General features: G+C 48.6%; 7 protein-coding genes across 7 annotated transcripts; 2 read left to right on the top strand and 5 right to left on the bottom strand.

The window, feature by feature from the left end:
• Positions 1-137: 137 nt before the first annotated feature.
• On the bottom strand, positions 138-1064 carry N7517_002265 (uncharacterized protein; the record flags this gene model as incomplete). Its single annotated transcript, XM_056719995.1, has 2 exons — positions 138-836; positions 888-1064. The coding sequence occupies 2 exons, from the start codon at positions 1062-1064 to the stop codon at positions 138-140; spliced, it is 876 nt and encodes a 291-aa protein (XP_056584130.1).
• A 349-nt stretch (positions 1065-1413) lies between these two features.
• N7517_002264 (uncharacterized protein) lies at positions 1414-5592 on the top strand (the record flags this gene model as incomplete). Its single annotated transcript, XM_056719994.1, has 3 exons — positions 1414-2454; positions 2521-2835; positions 2926-5592. 3 exons carry the CDS (start codon positions 1414-1416, stop codon positions 5590-5592), a joined length of 4023 nt encoding a protein of 1340 aa, XP_056584129.1.
• Positions 5593-5867: 275 nt separating this feature from the next.
• Positions 5868-6687, bottom strand: N7517_002263 (Zn(II)2Cys6 transcription factor domain-containing protein; the record flags this gene model as incomplete). The annotated part of the gene is made up of 2 exons (XM_056719993.1): positions 5868-6456; positions 6488-6687. 2 exons carry the CDS (start codon positions 6685-6687, stop codon positions 5868-5870), a joined length of 789 nt encoding a protein of 262 aa, XP_056584128.1.
• A 1589-nt stretch (positions 6688-8276) lies between these two features.
• Positions 8277-9167, bottom strand: N7517_002262 (uncharacterized protein; the record flags this gene model as incomplete). The annotated part of the gene is made up of 2 exons (XM_056719992.1): positions 8277-8440; positions 8735-9167. The coding sequence occupies 2 exons, from the start codon at positions 9165-9167 to the stop codon at positions 8277-8279; spliced, it is 597 nt and encodes a 198-aa protein (XP_056584127.1).
• Positions 9168-10092: 925 nt separating this feature from the next.
• On the bottom strand, positions 10093-10848 carry N7517_002261 (peptide alpha-N-acetyltransferase MAK3; the record flags this gene model as incomplete). Its single annotated transcript, XM_056719991.1, has 2 exons — positions 10093-10347; positions 10435-10848. Coding segments are annotated over 2 exons (669 nt in total), but the record flags the coding sequence as incomplete, so codon positions are not given.
• Positions 10849-11028: 180 nt separating this feature from the next.
• Positions 11029-13013, top strand: N7517_002260 (phospholipid:diacylglycerol acyltransferase; the record flags this gene model as incomplete). Its single annotated transcript, XM_056719990.1, has 3 exons — positions 11029-11325; positions 11392-12799; positions 12868-13013. The coding sequence occupies 3 exons, from the start codon at positions 11029-11031 to the stop codon at positions 13011-13013; spliced, it is 1851 nt and encodes a 616-aa protein (XP_056584125.1).
• Positions 13014-14607: 1594 nt separating this feature from the next.
• Positions 14608-16034, bottom strand: N7517_002259 (phosphatase PAP2 family protein; the record flags this gene model as incomplete). Its single annotated transcript, XM_056719989.1, has 2 exons — positions 14608-15487; positions 15613-16034. The coding sequence occupies 2 exons, from the start codon at positions 16032-16034 to the stop codon at positions 14608-14610; spliced, it is 1302 nt and encodes a 433-aa protein (XP_056584124.1).
• Positions 16035-17610: the final 1576 nt, after the last annotated feature.

Below are 17610 nucleotides of genomic sequence, written 5' to 3'. Positions count from 1 at the left end.
ATTTCGACTCAACAGAGCCATCAAGAATAAACAAGACATGGTATCATGATCCCTAGGACAAGCCCAGAGCCCCGAAACGCCCCCAAAGAAATAACAGAGAAGAGAACGCTAGTCAACCCCCAAAGTCCTCAAAGCCCTCACTTATTCATACTCTCCACCACTTCAGCAGCACGCCCAGCTCTCTCAGCCTTGCCCACTGTCGTTGCCAACGCATGACCCTCCACACCAGCCTCGGTATTAACATTGCCTTCGCCCTGCAACCGCAACAGCATCCGCAAAGAATCCTCATAGACACTCGCAAAATCCCCACTCTTCCACCGCTCCCGCTCCTCCTCCGTCCCAAGCGCAGCCTGCAATGTCCACGCAGGATCGTAGTTTCCACGTGTGTGCCGCGAGCTGGCCGATCCAGTTCCGTTCGTAGAATCAACATCCATACCATCAGCTTCTTGGCCGGGCGTGTTTTCGGTTTTACTATTCGATCGGGGCTGCACATTCGCAGAGTCACCCATCTCGGTATCATTATCGACGTCTTTCCCTCCATCAATCTCATTTTCATATTCCTCCTCCTCTTCAATCATCTTCTTCAACTGCGCGGCATATTCCTTCGCCGCACGTCTTGGCGCATCCCGTCTCTGCTGCGCGACAGTCGTATTAAGCGATTCCAGCTGAGCGTATAGCGACGTCACACGCGATGCAAGATCTGTATCGAAGGCCTCGTACTCGACTTGTTCTGTTGGCGCGGTGAATGCTGCCGGGAACGGGAATTGTGGTGAGGTGGAGTCTATGCCGTTGATGCTGATTGAATTTGAGGCGGATTCGAAGGTTTGGTTTATGTACTGTTGTGAGGTTAGGGTCTGTAGGGGGTAAGTAGGTTGTTCTAGTCTTACTTCGTCGATTAGCTCCCGGACGCGTTCGCGCATCGGATCGGGGGTGTCATTGTCTCTTGCGGAAGGGGGGAAGTAGAGGTCGAGTTTTCGGCGCGATAGTGCGACTGTGTTGGCATAGAGGTAGGTGAAGTCTGCTGGGGATTGAAGCTCGACTTTTCGATAGTGTGGTGCTGCCATGGTTGTAGTTGTTGATGTTTTTTTTGTTCCCGCGATTTGTTGCAGGAAATGGCCTTGGCGTTCCTGAGGTCATCCCCGCAAACGATGTCATCGATGTTGCATTTTGCCAAAGTGTGTGTTTTTTTTAAACTCTCGTTTCTTGTTTTCTTATTTAATACTTTCTTTTGTACTCTACAATACTCTACAATTCTACAACTCTACGTTTCTATTTTCTATTTTCTATCTTATAACCCTCCTTTGTGATAACCCCCTATGATAATGCGAGTACAGCATACTCGGTGATATTTCACAGTCGAGGATTGGGAAGCGGTAACACTAAGACATTCCTTTATATACCCTCACACAAACCATGGAAAACTCGCCTTCCATTTCCCTCGTGGATAATACCGCCCCACAACAACCTACCGGCGAAGCACTCCAACCACGCACATCCACCCTCAGTCAACAAAGAAGCCTGACGAAGCACCTGAGCCGTGCATCCGTCCATAGCCAGCTCGCAAAGCGGAAATACGCAAAATGGCAACCCGATAGACTCGGTATCGCACCCGACAGAAATGACTCACCCAGCCGAGAATTGTCCCAGGTGCGAGGAGAGTCAATCTCAGCAAGCTCCGCCGGAGAAGGCAGCAGGGGCAGAGATGTCGAAACAGCTGACTTTGCGCCGTCCCGAGTCTCGACCCATAACAGCAATGGCAGTGGTCAGGTGAACGGAGCAGGAGACCAAACAAACAGCCGCGAGGACACCAAATCGCGCTCGGAAATGGACATTCTCTACGAGAACCAGCGGGGCTGGTTCGTTTTCGGTGTCCCACGTTACTCGCAGAGCTCGCTGTTGAACTTCGATCCCAGCGCCTGGATGACCCAGGACCACACAGCCAGTCCTGTTAATATCACGAATGCTCAGCTGCCTGATCCGAGCTGGGAATGGACGTGGAAGACATGGTATGTTGACATGTCTGGTGATACCGACGAGCAAGGCTGGCAGTACTCTTTTTCGTTTTCCTCGTCTTCGTGGCATGGTACGCAGCCGTGGTTTCATTCGTTTGTTCGGCGGAGACGGTGGGTGAGACTACGGACTAAGGTCCATGAACAGCGGAACCATGGTCGCTCGGACTTTGAGAAATCGCATATGCTTACTGAGGACTATTTTACCATTCATTCGTCCAAGGTCAGAAGTCGGGACCAGAGCACCGCGGGACTGTCCCGCGTGGAATCTGGGTTCAATCGTGCGAGCATGACGGTTGATGAGGAGTCACATGTCGATGAGATTGGGGATATACCCAGCTTGATGCATGCTTTGAAATTAGCTTCCATTGATCGAGAGAGGATTGATGCACTGAAGAAATTTATTGAAGACGGGGGCGATGAGCTCTATTATCTGAACGACAAGGTGAGTTGGACGATCTTCCTAATCTGTATGTTGAGACTGGGCTAACTCTACTTTCACGGATACTAGATACCAGATATAATGCCCATGTTCCTATTCCAGACCTCCCGCTGGCAATTTGTAACATATATTTCTGGTGTTATTCGTGAGCTGTCTAAAACTCTCACTGATTCTGATAAGGACGCCGATGCAATCCAACGCAAGAAAGATAATCTCGCCCGCGCCGCAGAATCTTGCAAACGTCATATTACTGGACCGGATGTCTTTAAAGATGATCACGGAGAGTCAACAACGGGATTGTTAGACTTGACTCCGGTGACCAAGCACGATACATTATTGTCTAAGCGACCGGTCTTGGAGGAGCGAACGAAGTCAATGAGGCGGGTTTTCAGGGGAATTCCCAAGGCTGCTGAGATCGACCATGAAGGCCACATTTATTAATGTAATAAAACTCTGTATAACTAAGTGAAATAGATCTTCGTATTGAAAGCAAAGTATAGCTCCGGCAGAGCCAAGCTCCGGCCACCGCCTACCCGTTCGGCGGCCAGCAATTTTCGGGGCAAAAAGGACCATCGAAAAACACCTCAGCAACGCGCCCAATTCTTGTCTTTTCATGTCTCCGGTGCCATTAGAGCATCGTCCCTTATGCTCTTGCGTGGCTGCCCGTGTCTAAGGAGGCGTGTGTCTGCCGTCTTGGACACTGTCGCGACTGGCCCCGATGAGCCTCTTCTGTTTCTCTATCCCCGCTGGGCTGCGCCTGCTTTGCAACGTCGACGGATATCTTCCCTAAAGCCGATTGATGCTCCAGCGAGGATAGGTCATACTTCCAATTCCCCATTTCGCGCAACATCTCGCTCCTACCCTTCGCTTTCTCGACACTCGCGCCAATGGATTTCCTCCGGGTCCTCCTTCCGGTCTCCCGACGATTCGAATCCGCAATATTCTCCCGCGGTGGTTGGAGAACATCTTAAAATAAGCGTGGGGAAGGAAATTGGCTCTGATGGTCTGAATGAAAGTGGTGGAGACCGGCTCTCCGCAGGCCAGACACAATCTGTCAATTCGCTCGCAGATGCCGAACACACCACTTCTCTGATACCACTACGTGGCTTCGCGTTGACGAGAGCGAAGAGAATACAGAAGGGCCGACTGCACAACAAACCCCTGAACGCCAAACCTTCGTCGCCTACGCAGAAACAACTTTTTTTACGAAATACATCGATTCGAGATCGAAAGAAGTTACGGTTTCGCGAATATATGAAGAAAAAATATCAAGCTCGTTCAGCAAAGCTCTACGACAATGCTTGGTTTGAGACTAAGGACATTCTGGATCAAGTGTACCGCGATATCCGGAAAAATCCCAAGAAGAGTTCGAACAAGAAGGAGATACTTGTACCAGAGGAGACCCTCGCCCTGTTTTCTGGTGTGACTCGTCATACATTGAAAGATAATATTTGGTACATCCCGATCCATAACGGATGTCGTGTACACATCCTACCTGCAAGTCAGAGCAAGGGATTGCTCCGTCGGGTCGTTTTGAGTGCCACAGACCATATTATGGCGCTGGTGGAAGGACATTTTACCCGCGCGCAGAGCTTACAAGCTATGGGAGATCCCCTTGTTGATATACACAAACCACCGGTTCCAATGTGCATTTCTCGGGGCGCGATGCAGCGCTCGAAGCTGCCTGTACCATTGATTCGTGGAAATTGGCATTTCGGTGAAACGTCGGATAGCAGCTCCAATCTGGACGAGATTCTGCTGCCTCGTCCGGTTATCGCTACCGTGAAGGAGTTCAACGAGCACATCGAAGATGTCACATCTGCGAGGCAACCGACGCTCGATGAGAAGGCCATGTCTCTATCAAAGCTTCCGCACGTGGTCAGGATTAAACTACACCTGGAGGCGCTATTCATGGAAGAGGCATACTCCAATTACATCTCGACTGCGGCCTTAAATAATGCGCTGGAATTCCTTTGTCGACATGAGTTCCTTGAGACTGCCCGAACTTTGTGTTCATGCACAGAACATGTAGCTACTACTGATACATATAACATCCTGTTGCGGGCAGCTGCGCGGCGTCAGGATGTGGGTGTCTTCCGTCACTTCCTGCGGACAATGCCTAAATTAGACATGCGTCCAAACCCAGAAACATGGCTCGCCTTGCTCAGCGCCCTGGTTGTCCCCAGCGAAAAAGCCCAACTCATTGAACATATGGTCCAGCGTGGTCACATGTCCAACCTTTCCACCGTCCACAGCGCGCTCCAGGAGACAATCCAAGATTCACTTTTGGTGCATTTGGACAGTGGGAAAGATATAGACTCCTTCATTAGCCTCATGACCAATACATGGGGGGCCAATTGGTTCAGCTCGTCTGTGATCGGCCAGATGTTCAGCGTGGTCGCTCGATTGAAGGATTTCGATTCCATAGACCGGCTCATGGAAATCTGCATCGAGAACAATCTCACCGTGGACAGTTATCCGCTTAGCCATATTGTGCAAGCCCTGGGAGCGAACATCCACGCTGCTTTGCACTATACCCTCCGGTTCTTCGAGCACCCTTTGTTCGAGGTAACCGCACAGAATTGGGAGGATTTGTTTTTGGCTGCATTCAGGCGCCGCCAGTACAACCTCTGCCTGGTTATATGGCGGTATTCTTGCATGAAAAGAGCCGTGACCTACAAGATGAAGCAGGCTGTTTTGGCTTCCTTATGTCGCAACGCGTCCTTTGGTAAATCCACGAAACTTGACAAAGATTTGTGGAGTTCCGATGCCGGCAAGGTTATTATTGGTATTGACGTGCACCATGAAAGCTACAGGCTTCCAGACTCCATTTTGAACGATATTCCCTCCGAGTTCCGTCACAATCCTGTTCTTTACCTCATCGGATGGAAGCCCAGGGGTGAAAAGCGTGATCTTCAAATCCGCCTTGCCAATGCCCTCATTAAGCGTGACCTCATCCTTGGTGCAACCCGCTACGCCCCCCAGCATCCTTCCCCGATTATGCTGGATGCAGCGTCCATCTTGGACAAGGAATGGCGTGGTGTACCGCGGCCTCTGACTTGGAAGATGCAAAACGCCATTCAAGTTCCCGTTGTCCGTAAGGACAAAGACCGAGATCAAGAGAAAGACAAAGACCAATAATCTCCCAGTCCTCCCTTTTACATCATTGTGCATTCTTCGATCCTTCTACCTTTTTGACGCTAGCGTGTTGCATGAATATCCCATCTGGCGGGCTTGTTTTGGCTGGTGTTTGTTTGATGTACTCTAGTCTTCCTACTTCCCTGTCACCTTGTATCTTATACTTTGTACATTATCTGAAAATATAGAACCATAGAGCTGCAATTTCCAGAATAAGATCTGAATGTCTATCTATCTAATCGTGAGCGAATACATTTCCTCTTTCAATATAAGCACCATCAAAATCTAAGCAATGCATCGAGATCATTCATAAAAACGTCATGGGCAGAATGGGAATCCCCACCACTTGGAACTCCCACTTTGTCCACTGAAGCAAGGCCCCCACGCAGGCTCTCGGCATCGCAAGCTAACGCCTTCTCCAACCCAACCCTTTCATCTGGAGGCGCCGAAGACAGAGACCAAGATCGAGACCGAGAAACAGGTATGCTGATCCCCTTTATAGAAGCCGCCTCCGCACAATCCCTATATAAACTCTCAGACGGAAGGTGCCTCGAAGATTCCAGCCCTGACAAAGACATATCCACATCCTGCTTTCTCCCAATTGGTGCATTCTGCATGTGTGCCATGTCCCCTTCAATCTCGGGCGGAGGGGACGGGGACGGGGAAGTGGAAGTGAGAGAAGGCAGTAGCCGGCGTATCTCCGAATATGACGAATACACCGCACTCCATCGGGGTACTTCGTGATCGATTCCCTTTGGCAGAAAGCCATTGACGTGGAATTGGTTTTCGTTCTTACTAGCTTTCTGGCTGTTGTTGCGTTTGGGCATTTGTTGCCGGGGAGGTCTTCCAACGGGGTTGTAAGTCTTGCTAGCATACGTATCTTGTTGATTTTACACACCTCTCAATTGAATCTCGCGGGATGCATAATTGATCTTCTTTGCGACAGTGCGTGCACTGGTGATATGGCGGGGCGATGTCGCATCGCTTTTTGCGGGCGTGACAGGCTATACATGCTGTTTTCCCGGGTCGACGACCTTGCTTATTTGCTTTTGTTATCCCAGACGGGCCTTGGATGTGTCTGAGTGCTGCTGGATCCATTGGGGATGAGAATATTTTGGATTATAAAATGTTAAAATGTAGACAAGGGGGACCTCGGCACGTAGCTATATATAACAGGCACAGGTTCCACATTTTACAATTAGATCCAAGCTTTTAGCATAACCCCATAACCGGGATATCCGACAGGTCGAAAGGTGTTGTTCCATGTAGATTCGGTGATCCAAATGGGAATGGGAATGCGTTGGCTTTAGCCTGTTTTATACAGCCATTATCACATGCCCTATCACATGTCATATAAAAATCTCATTTTACTCCTTTTTCACTGCTTACATTCTTATTATTCTACCTGCAATAAAGGGGAAATATTTAAAAGAAAGTACATCTATATTATATCCGAGACATCTAAAAATATCAAAACAGACATGACAAGGCCGCGTAAGGGGCCGATTATTGCTACTATCTTTATTAAGATATATGGCGGATATATATTTAGAAGCGGTGTACATGCATATACATAGCCACATGAGATCTCACCTCAATCTCCCTCTTCCCCCAATTGTCCTAATAGCTTGCAGTCCATGAATCATACACTCAATTTAGTACGATTGCATATAGTGCCAGTGGAACCTACCCCAGAGCTAGCATCACACCTCTAATCCCTCCACATGCCGTCCAAGTACTCCAAGAGTTGGGACAGTTTTGTATCAAACAACCTTGAAAGATTCAAACAGACTTTGAAAAGCAGCTCTATCTCACAGGATTCCAATATAGTCTATCTATCAGGAGTGATGATTCAAGCCATCAAGCTGGGAAGAACCTGTTTTGTGAAAGAGCTGCTCCGTCATGAAATGCCTTTGTCTCCGTTGTATATCTATGAGGCTATCAAAACGAAATTAATACAAAGGAAGTCCTGGAAAGCTTTTCAGAAAATGGATGGGACATTAATCGACCGATGAGCAGAATGAATCCCCCGATTCTTAGGTGAGTCGAACTACCAATGTCCAAAATTGCCTCCTAGTAACGCTTGATATATATAGTAATGCCTTGGACGACCTTGAGATAATAACCTGGCTCCTTAATCACGGAGCTGATCCAAACCGCCGATGTAGCATTGATCTCACGCCACTCTCCTACGCTGCTGAACACCCCTCTCTGCCAATCATCAGTCTTCTGCTCAATTGTGGCGGGCGATGTTACAAAAGGGCAGGTTCTGCGCCACGCAGTTGCTCGAAACTCCGATGCAGTGGTTATTCTGAAGCTCCTCATTGCTCGGGGCGCTCCGATCAACGGTATCATGTATCAAGATCATCAGCCTTCTTGGGACATGTATTTCTTTATGGAGGAAACTCCTCTCCACAAGGCAGTGTATCTTCGCAAAATCGATGCCATTCATTAACTTCCTGGGGAGGGAGCGGACCCTAACATCAAAGATGTCAGGATCCTAAATGTTATACAATGTGCCGATGAAGAGATTCGGAGGGAGATCACAGATTCGATTTGAGCTAGCAAAGCAGATCTTCTATATCCAATTTAGGGCACGCCAAATGATATTTGCGCAAGACCGTTCGTTTTCTGTCCTTTCTCTTTCTTGCTTCGGAGTTACTCTCATTGAATGCTCAAACCATAGGCTATCGTAATCCATATGGGGTTACTTTGACAGCCATATTGGCTTTTTTTGTCCCCAGCTGTTGGCCCCATTTCTTGAAAAGTGGCCATAGTGGAGCGCCAACCGAGGCGATCAATAATGTCCAGATTTCTATGATATTGAGAATGATGGCTATTTCGATATGCGCTATGAATTATGTTAGTAGAAATGTCGTGCAAGTGCTTCTCCTGGTAAACAGGAACAATATACAGACGTTTGAATCGAGTAAAAATTATCAAGTTAACGACACTAACAACAGTGCCTATAGTATCTAGGCTGAGCAAAATGCAGATGAGAATTTTCTGCTTTCTGCGGATCTGACGATTCCACATAATGATCACTGGGTACATTAAGAGTGATAGATCCGTCACTGTTGCCCATACTATAGATAGTAACTATGTTAGACTCTTGCTGTAAACTGAAGAGTAGGTCTATACATACCTCCATACCAGATTGACCGGAATTTTCCTTGTTGTGTACACTTCATCACGGTACTGGCTGTTACAACTCGGACCCCGAAAACATTAGAGTCAATTGAGTCCCCGAGAACACGAGCCCACACCATATAATTGATATAACCACCCGGCACACAGCCTTCGCTATCTTGCTGTGCCTCCTGGTACCCAAGAAGATCGGGGACTACCTCACACTTCTGTTCTGCGAGGCTCTTGAGCGCTTGAAGTTTCGTATGCATCCGCTGCGTGACAGCCTGCTGGGCTCGGGCTCTAGGGCTGCGAGCGATCGTTCCAGTGATATGTATTTGGATATAAATCCGTATGATCCCCTTCTTATTATGGTCAGCAGCACCATGGCAAGCGAACTTGATAGCTGCAAATGGGGGGCCAAGACCTCCATTAACCTCGTCCTGGGTCATTGTCTGGTACTGTTCCTTCATCTTCTCGTCTAATACCCACCTCAGTGTCGGAGAGGTGGTCAAAGTCGCCGGGCCAGAATTCGTTGAGGAGAGGTACGGAGGGATGTTTTTGAAAAGGTTTCCTTTGCAGAAGGAAAGAAAGAGCAGACCACGGAGGGGAGATAGAGGGAAGGAGAGCGAAGTTTCCTAGCAACCTTGGGAACTATACCCTGGCTGGAACCTGGCACCACGCCAACGCTCTCAATATATATTGGTCTTAATTTTACTACATCATCTGTACATTTTATGCGCTTACACTGTCGGAGATAGGCCATATCTACTACTATTATTCATTATGCTTTTAGCTATAACGAGAAGGGAAAATATCTAAAAAAGAGACATCTAAAGAGACTCTTAGGAAGACTCCTAGGAAGAGCTGAAAAGACTCCTAAAAAGAACACCCAAACAAGAGATCAGAGTGTTATCTTACATATAATTTCCCTTATATCATCTTGACATTGGATTAATCAAGTCCTAAGCCGTTAAGGACAGAAGCTGCATACACAGCCAACTGCTCTATTCAAGCATCAGGACCACAAGATTGTATGCTTTAATATCTTTGAAGAGATCAGGTTAGCTACGTCAAATCTGAAAGCTTCTGCCCTATGCATGGGAACGTACGTCTGCACGTTACACATCATAGAGATATGAGATAGAAGTGGGTATTGCACCTGTCTTGTATGACATATCCCCAACCAGAGCAGAGCAGCTACTTGGCACACTTCTCAGGCAATTTATCTTTCTATACAATATAAGTTCCACAAGGACACCAGTTCCTGTGAGGTATATCTATTCTGGTCATTTCCCATAATTATCATGACATGTCATGCCAGCACAGCTTGACAGAGCAACGAGGAAACTTCATAGCGCTGCTTGGTACCAAAAATCAAATCAACGACCCCATATTCGCATGAGAATGCGCTCCACACGCGTCAGGTAGACCGGGTACTGATGGCGGAAGACCATAGGGATCAACAAGTCCCGTCCGAATCGCGCCCACGCCTTCTTTGAGATAGAGCACAAGCCGGTAGGCCGAGTTACCATTCAGGTAATATCGGTGGAGCTGTTTGCTACGAAGGAAGCCCAGCCGCTCGTATAGTTTCATCGCGCCGGTATTGGTGATTTCGGTTTCGAGGACGATCTGCCCAAACACGTACAAGTCAGCCCACCATACCATTAAGACCACCTCGTTTGAGGATCAACAGCCATCCCCGTTGTGTATACATACCTCATCTGCATCTCGCTCGATCATAGCATCAATAGCCATGCGCACTAGCTTGGTTGCAATTCCCCGGCCTCGGTACTCTTCGCGCACGGCCAGCATGGCGATATACCCTCTCAGCGGACCGTCGCGGTGTGGCTCTAGCTTCGATACCACAACCCCGACCATCTCGTCCTTATCATCCATCGCGAGGAAACACAGGTCGCCCCATTGGTATAGGAAGTAGCGGTAGACGTAGATGCTGTAGGGTTCGGACAGATCTTTGGAGATCAGCTGGCGCATTGCGGCGACATACTCATTTTCGCGCGACTTTTCGTATCGCACATAGCGAAGATCGGGAGTGCTCATCACGATATCATTGAAGTGGGTTGATATGGTTGGAGTTGACGGAGAGGGTGGGGGGTCGAAGAAAGTTAACTCTCTGCCATGTGATGCCGATCCGTCCGTTCGCGGACTTTATGCACTTCCGTGTTTTTCTCAAGTCCCCTTCCTTCTCTTTCTTTCTTTTTCTTCAAGTTGATTTCGCCAATATTCCAGGCAAATCGATTACACCTTCTTTTTCTCCCTTCCTCGCGGGTGGTTGCTATGTTCCGCCGCCGCATGGGCAAGGACAAGGTCCCGCCCTCTGACCAAATTAGCGGAGATACAAGAGCCGAGGAAGAACAGCTTCGTGCGGAGTTTGATGATGCAAAAGTCAAGCAGATAGTTATTAAGCCCCGGAGTAAACGCCGCAATGGGTTCATCTTCATGCTGGGCGGCATCTTCGGCATCTTCATCGCATTGTTCTTCGCGAACCAGCATGAGGTCATAAGCTTAGATTCGCTCATGGACCTGAATCTCGACTCATGGATTGAAGCTATTCCACAGGGAATTGTCAGCGACGTGAAAGAATTCTCGGTACGTGCTTCCCAAGGGAGTGCCCTTATCTCTACATCTAGTTACTGACTTCCAACTGGGATATAGCAACACGAACGCGATACCGTCAGCTATGATTCGTTTGCTGTTGGACTACAACTTCGAGCCCAGGGCATAGAAGCCAAACACCCCGTCGTGATGATCCCCGGAGTTATCTCGACTGGCTTAGAGAGCTGGGGCACGGGGGAAACTTCGCGACAATACTTCCGCCGACGATTATGGGGCAGCTGGAGCATGATGAGAGCATTAGTCATGGATAAAGCTGAATGGAAGAACCATGTCATGCTCGATCGGGATACAGGCCTTGACCCGCCTGGCATTAAGCTCCGTGCGGCGCAGGGATTTGATGCCACGGATTTCTTTATCACGGGATATTGGATATGGAATAAAATCTTGGAGAACCTGGCTACCATTGGCTATGATCCGACCAATGCGTTTACTGCTGCGTACGACTGGCGACTCTCATACCTCAATCTCGAAGTTCGCGATAGGTATTTCACTCGACTCAAGTCCTACATCGAGACCGCGGTGCAGGTACAAGGCGAGAAAATCACACTGGCATCCCACAGCATGGGATCTCAGGTGGTGTTATATTTCTTCAAGTGGGTAGAGAGCGAGGAACACGGAAAGGGCGGCAAAGACTGGGTTAACAAACATATCGACTCATGGGTCAACATCAGCGGCTGTATGCTAGGCGCCGTTAAGGGATTGACCGCCGTTCTGTCCGGAGAAATGCGGGATACAGCGCAACTGAACGCCTTTGCTGTGTATGGACTGGAGAAATTCCTATCGAAAGAGGAACGTGCGGAGATCTTCCGCGCGATGCCCGGTATCTCCAGCATGCTACCAAAAGGTGGTGAGGCCATATGGGGAAACTCGACCTGGGCACCAGATGACCAACCAGGCCAGCCCCTGACCTTTGGCAACCTGCTCCGCTTCCAAGACTCCAACTCAACGTTGACACAACGCAATCTTACCACGACAGAGAGTCTACAGTACCTCCTGGACCACAGCGAGGATTGGTACCGGAACCAGGTTCTGAATAGCTACTCGCACGGCGTGGCGCATACGAAACGCGAGGTCGAAGCCAACGAGAAGGACCCGCGCACCTGGCTCAACCCTCTAGAGTCGCGTCTGCCCCTCGCCCCAGACATGAAGATATATTGCTTCTATGGCGTGGGAAAACCCACAGAGCGCAGTTACTTCTACCAGGAAGAGCCCGACCCACTGGTCAACCTCAAAGTCAGCATGGACACTACCATCACCAACAACGAGGGCGTCGACCACGGCGTTTTAATGGGTGAGGGCGATGGCACCGTGAACCTGCTTAGCACGGGCTACATGTGCGCCAAAGGCTGGCGCATGAAGCGTTATAACCCAGCCGGCACAAAGATCAAGGTCTTTGAGATGCCTCACGAGCCTGATCGCTTCTCGCCCCGCGGTGGTCCCAACACTGGTATGTTTTCCTTTGCTCTGTTATCTACTCTTTCCCACGCTATATGACAGACGACTAACTTCATATAGGTGATCACGTGGATATCCTAGGCCGCGCCTCACTCAACGACCTTCTTCTCCGTGTCGCTGGCGGCAAAGGCGATTTAATCGAGGAGACTTTCTTCTCCAAAATCCGCGAGTATGCGGATCGTGTACAAATCTTTGACGAAGAATAGATCGAATGGGGTTCCTTATGACTGTGGATAATTGTTCTTTTTCGCGTTTTGATACACATAGCTGTTTTTAGACATCTGGGATTTTTTCTAGACGGGGTTTTTGCTTATGAGCATTCTTGTACATTTCTTTATGACAAACACTTATATGAATACATTATATTTCTATGGCAACATGTATTTATTTAATTACTAGCTTGTGATCAGAATACTCAAACCATGTCAACAAGCCCGGATCACGGATAAGCACGGATACAGCTTCTTTCTTAGCCCTAAAAATAGTGATATATGCAAGCTACCAGCAACTGATCCCGTGTGATCGATGGAGCTGGACTCATTATTGGCCGCGAAAAGCAAGGATCACAACATGTTCCGTCCAGTGTGGATAGTGCTTATCACACAGGCGGGGTTGTTCTCTTCACGTTGGACCTAATGAAGGGTTGAAAAGCTCTTAACTTGAATGCTGTATACTACACTATGCGTTTATGTACAACAAAACCCAGAGATGTAGATAATGTACAATGATTCATTGACTCAATACGCTGATTAAAAATAATGCTAGCAATATCCGTGGACCCAACAGGATCTCACCGCCAAAAGTAACGATAAGAGGCAACAGAGGCAACCCAACCCGAGGAAACGAGCAAGTCGTAAGGGTGTCAAGGGAGGCGTGGATGCATTAGGTCGGATCGGCTTCATGCTCGATAGCCAAAAGCGAAGAGAATGGGCAAAGCTCGAGAGGGAGATGGCCTCCGTCAAAAGTACCAAAATCCCATTCACCGTAGCTGCCATGGTGACTCGAGCTCTGGAAGCAAGAGTCCCAGCTTTCAATGTCCCCCTTCTTTCCTTTCCTCGGATCTTTGCGTGTATCCACACGAAAAGAATCCACATGTCAACGCCGATTAATCGCCTGCCAGGCGTAGACACAGAGGGTAGATCAAAACGATCTTTTTGAAAACCCTTGTGCCAATGCAAAATGTCGTAAAACAGCCAATATTCAATAATCCTTCTAGTGCACAGCGAGTGGTGGTGCAGCAAAAAGCGCCGAAGAAAGCGCCGAAACTTTTCATCTCTCCGAAAAAAACAGTTTAAAGTTCCCAGACGCCAATGATGAGCGAGCGACACGAATAGTAAAAAATATTTGTTCATCTGGACGAGCCGAAAGAAGAAAAAAAGGGTGGCTCGCCCAGTTCATAAAGTCGTAGCGAAAGACATGGGTCAGAAAAATAGAGGGTATCGCCCGAGGGCGTCCGAGAATGTGTACAAGCGAATGTTGCCAAAGGTGGCGGTGCAGGGGGGATTGGCGAATGCAGGCAGGTGAACAAGGCCCGATCCCCTCCCGTCACAGATATTAATATTATAGACGGAGTTGCCAGCCCAAAGTGGGGTGACGAGGCATGTACAGAAGGTGAAGTGTACCTTCAGCTCGAGGCGGAAGTACCGCGCGAACCGGAGGTTTATTAAAAACCTTAAGGTGCCGAAAATTGCTCGATGCAGATAATGTTCCCAAACATTGTCGTCAAACATAAAACGCCGATTCAAAAGTAGATGCAAGAATGGACTGTGCCGAGTCACATGTGCAAATGAGAGTCGAAGATTAGCGTCCAGCCTCGATGTCGTGGTTCGAGGTGAGAGTTTCGCTTTCCCAGGTGTAATGATCGTCCACGGGGCTCAGAGAGCCCGAGGAAACGGACGAAGAAGAGCCCACGGTCCACTCGTCGCTATCCAAGTTGAAATCGCCATCCAAGCTGGCAAGATCATACCCTCCTTCGCGAGAAGAGTCACCGATCTCAACGTAGTCGTAGTCCCAGCGGAACATCTTGTCCGCCTGGACCCGCGGCAGGAATCGGGTCTTGGCATAGTAGAAGGCGACTGTGGCAAGTAGGCCACCACAGACCAGATCGACTGCGTAGTGGTGGGAAAGATACATGGTAGCCCACCACATCCATAGAGTGTAGGTAACCCAGAGGGGCTTCAATCGCGGGAAAACGTGGCTCATGAACAGTGCTGCTAGGGTGGAATCGGCAGCATGGAGCGAAGGGAATGCACCGAAAACAACAGGGGACTGCTTGAAGCCCGAGGTGTAGAGATCAATTCCCAACAGCTTGTCAATGCGAGCAAGACCAGCTGGGTTTCCCTGCATCGAGTAGTCGGCTGGAGCCAAACCATACAGATTTTCGTACCAGGGTGGCGAGCAGGGGAAAGCCAGCTGAACGAAGACCGCGGTCATACTGATGTATCCAAGAGTCCGGGCGTACAGAGGGGTCGTTCCCGGAGGTCCGAAGAAGAAAAGGATCAGCGAAACGACAAATGGCGCTCCGTAGTGGCAGAGCCCGTAAGGAATCCATGCCAGAATGTCAAGCACCACATTTTGGTGGGCGGATAGAATGTTGCTGATGTTGGCACCGTAGAGAATATTTTCCATGGCTGGTAACACTCGGACCCAAATGGCTGGCCGCCAATCGCTTGGAACGAATCTAGAGAAACATGTTAGTGAAGTTCCCATTGTGTGTCGCGTTCACATCCCCGCACATCCCGCTCACGCCACAAGGACTTGAAGGCGCATCGGTTGCAAGGAAACGTAACAGAAGGCAAAACTTACTGGCATCCATAGAAAAAGATAAGCCACCCAGCAACGGGGAGGAAAGGCAAGAAGAACTGCCGGGTAATTGGCATGAGGAGGGAGCACAAAAGTCCGGTGGCAATCGCCGTCTTTCCCAGTGGACCAGGAGACTGGATGATTGTCAAGGAGAAAAAGCCGATGACGAGGAGCAACAAGTATTGGAAGTCGTACATTGTCCATCGGTGTGACTGTAAGGATTTGAGGGTGTCGACAGGCGAGAAGGAGGTTTGCAACCTCGAGATGGACGAGGTGGGTGAGAGACGGCTACGGAGTTTGGACCGGAGCTTGCGACGCATGCGATGTGGTACCAACAGCTGGAATGAGCGCCATGGAATTTGGATTTGAAGCTTTCCAAACTGATTCTGCGTGCGATCTTTCCATGACGGGTAGGAGGCGCTCATGTTTGCGACTCTCCTCCAGGAGGCTCCGGGTCGCGTGGGAAAGGGGTGTGTTGGGAATTGAAGGAATGCCGCGGGGCAAGACGGAAGGATTTCGCGTAGCGGAAGGAGGTTTATCGTTCGGAAGAAAAGCTCATGAAGAGTTGAGATAGTCCGATAGGAAGGCGAAGGATAGGGCCGAGGGGCGTCCCAGGTAACTCAGGAGGTCACGTTGACAAGGGTCGGGATGCAAGGAGAAAAAGAGCACCGAGAAAACCCAGGATAAACAGAACTCGAGACAACCAAGGAGACCACTTGAAGCCCTGAAACGGAGATATTAAAGAAGAGATGGGAAGGGGAAGAAAAGACCTGGACTTCACCCATGGGCTGAAGTATTGGGCGTATTCGTATTTACCAATATCTAAATTTTGGGTGTAATTTTCCCGGTACAAAGTATGTACAACTTTAATTACATGTTATGTATCTACTAGTCCTATGTAGGTATATATGGCGTCACTAGTATGGAGTTGGCATTTTACATTTTATTCCTTTACTCTTTTCAGGTACGGAGCACAAAGTGTATAACATTTGAAGTAACATTTGAAGTGCTTCTAAATATCCCATATTGCAATTCTGACCGGAGCACTCGGCAGTATTTCATAATATGTAATTTGACTCGGAAGCCACGGAACGGAGGACGGAGATCACATTTCTGCCCGGTGGACATATCTCGGACTTTGTCATGCCAATGCTCCGACTTGTTTAGTCCTTTTTATGCAGAAGGCTCCGAGACTCCCGATAATATCTCTACACAATTTATATTACTTGAACTCTTATATGAATATAGTAAAATACCTCAATGACCTAACGACTTGCAGCCACCTTTTAACTTTTCAAGGCTCCTACCTTCCAAGGTTGGAAATTAAATATTGCTTACATACTCCGTATGATCCTCAAAATTACGGTTGAACGTAAATTTTCGCAAATTTTCCATATAAGATCCATCATCGGAGTCTGATTGGCTACTTTTACTTCGCCCCCACTGGCATCGTTCGGTCCCGGTAACATCAGAACTCCCTAATTTCGCTTATGCACAGCTTGTAACATCTTACTTCGTCGTCCTGGTGATTCAAAACACTAATATTGAGGCTATCGGCCAATGTTCAGATGGTATACTCCTGTATATTAGCATAAGACTCAGCCCCGAACCACACACGATCAGCACTCGGGAGTCCCGGTTTAACAGGTTTAAACCAGTTAGGAGAAAACATCACACCATTAGGGCCGTTTTACATGGGGCCAGCGCGTAAATGAGGATGTGCAGGCTATCAAATGTCCTGCTCAGGGGATAACGGATAATCCAGGGGAGAACCAGCCTCCTGATTTAAGCAACAACCAGCGTACAGCATCTCTGCCGTAAAAAGACGGCACAGCTGTGATTGAATATACTTTCCACCCCCAAGGGATGGTACACATGCGTTTCAGAATTCAAGTGTCGCGCGACCGCAGCCAATCACCTCTTGATTTTATCTCCAATCCAGCGTCAAAGCTCCCTGGGCATTTAACAATATAGGTCGTAGCTCCGTAAGCTCCGTAAGCT

The sequence above is a fragment of the Penicillium concentricum genome (assembly GCF_028827145.1).
Source record: "Penicillium concentricum strain IBT 3081 chromosome Unknown utg000001l_segment0_segment0, whole genome shotgun sequence".
Lineage (NCBI taxonomy): Eukaryota > Fungi > Ascomycota > Eurotiomycetes > Eurotiales > Aspergillaceae > Penicillium > Penicillium concentricum.
Note: the sequence above shows the minus strand (reverse complement) of the source record. Positions and strands in the feature narration are given on the sequence as shown.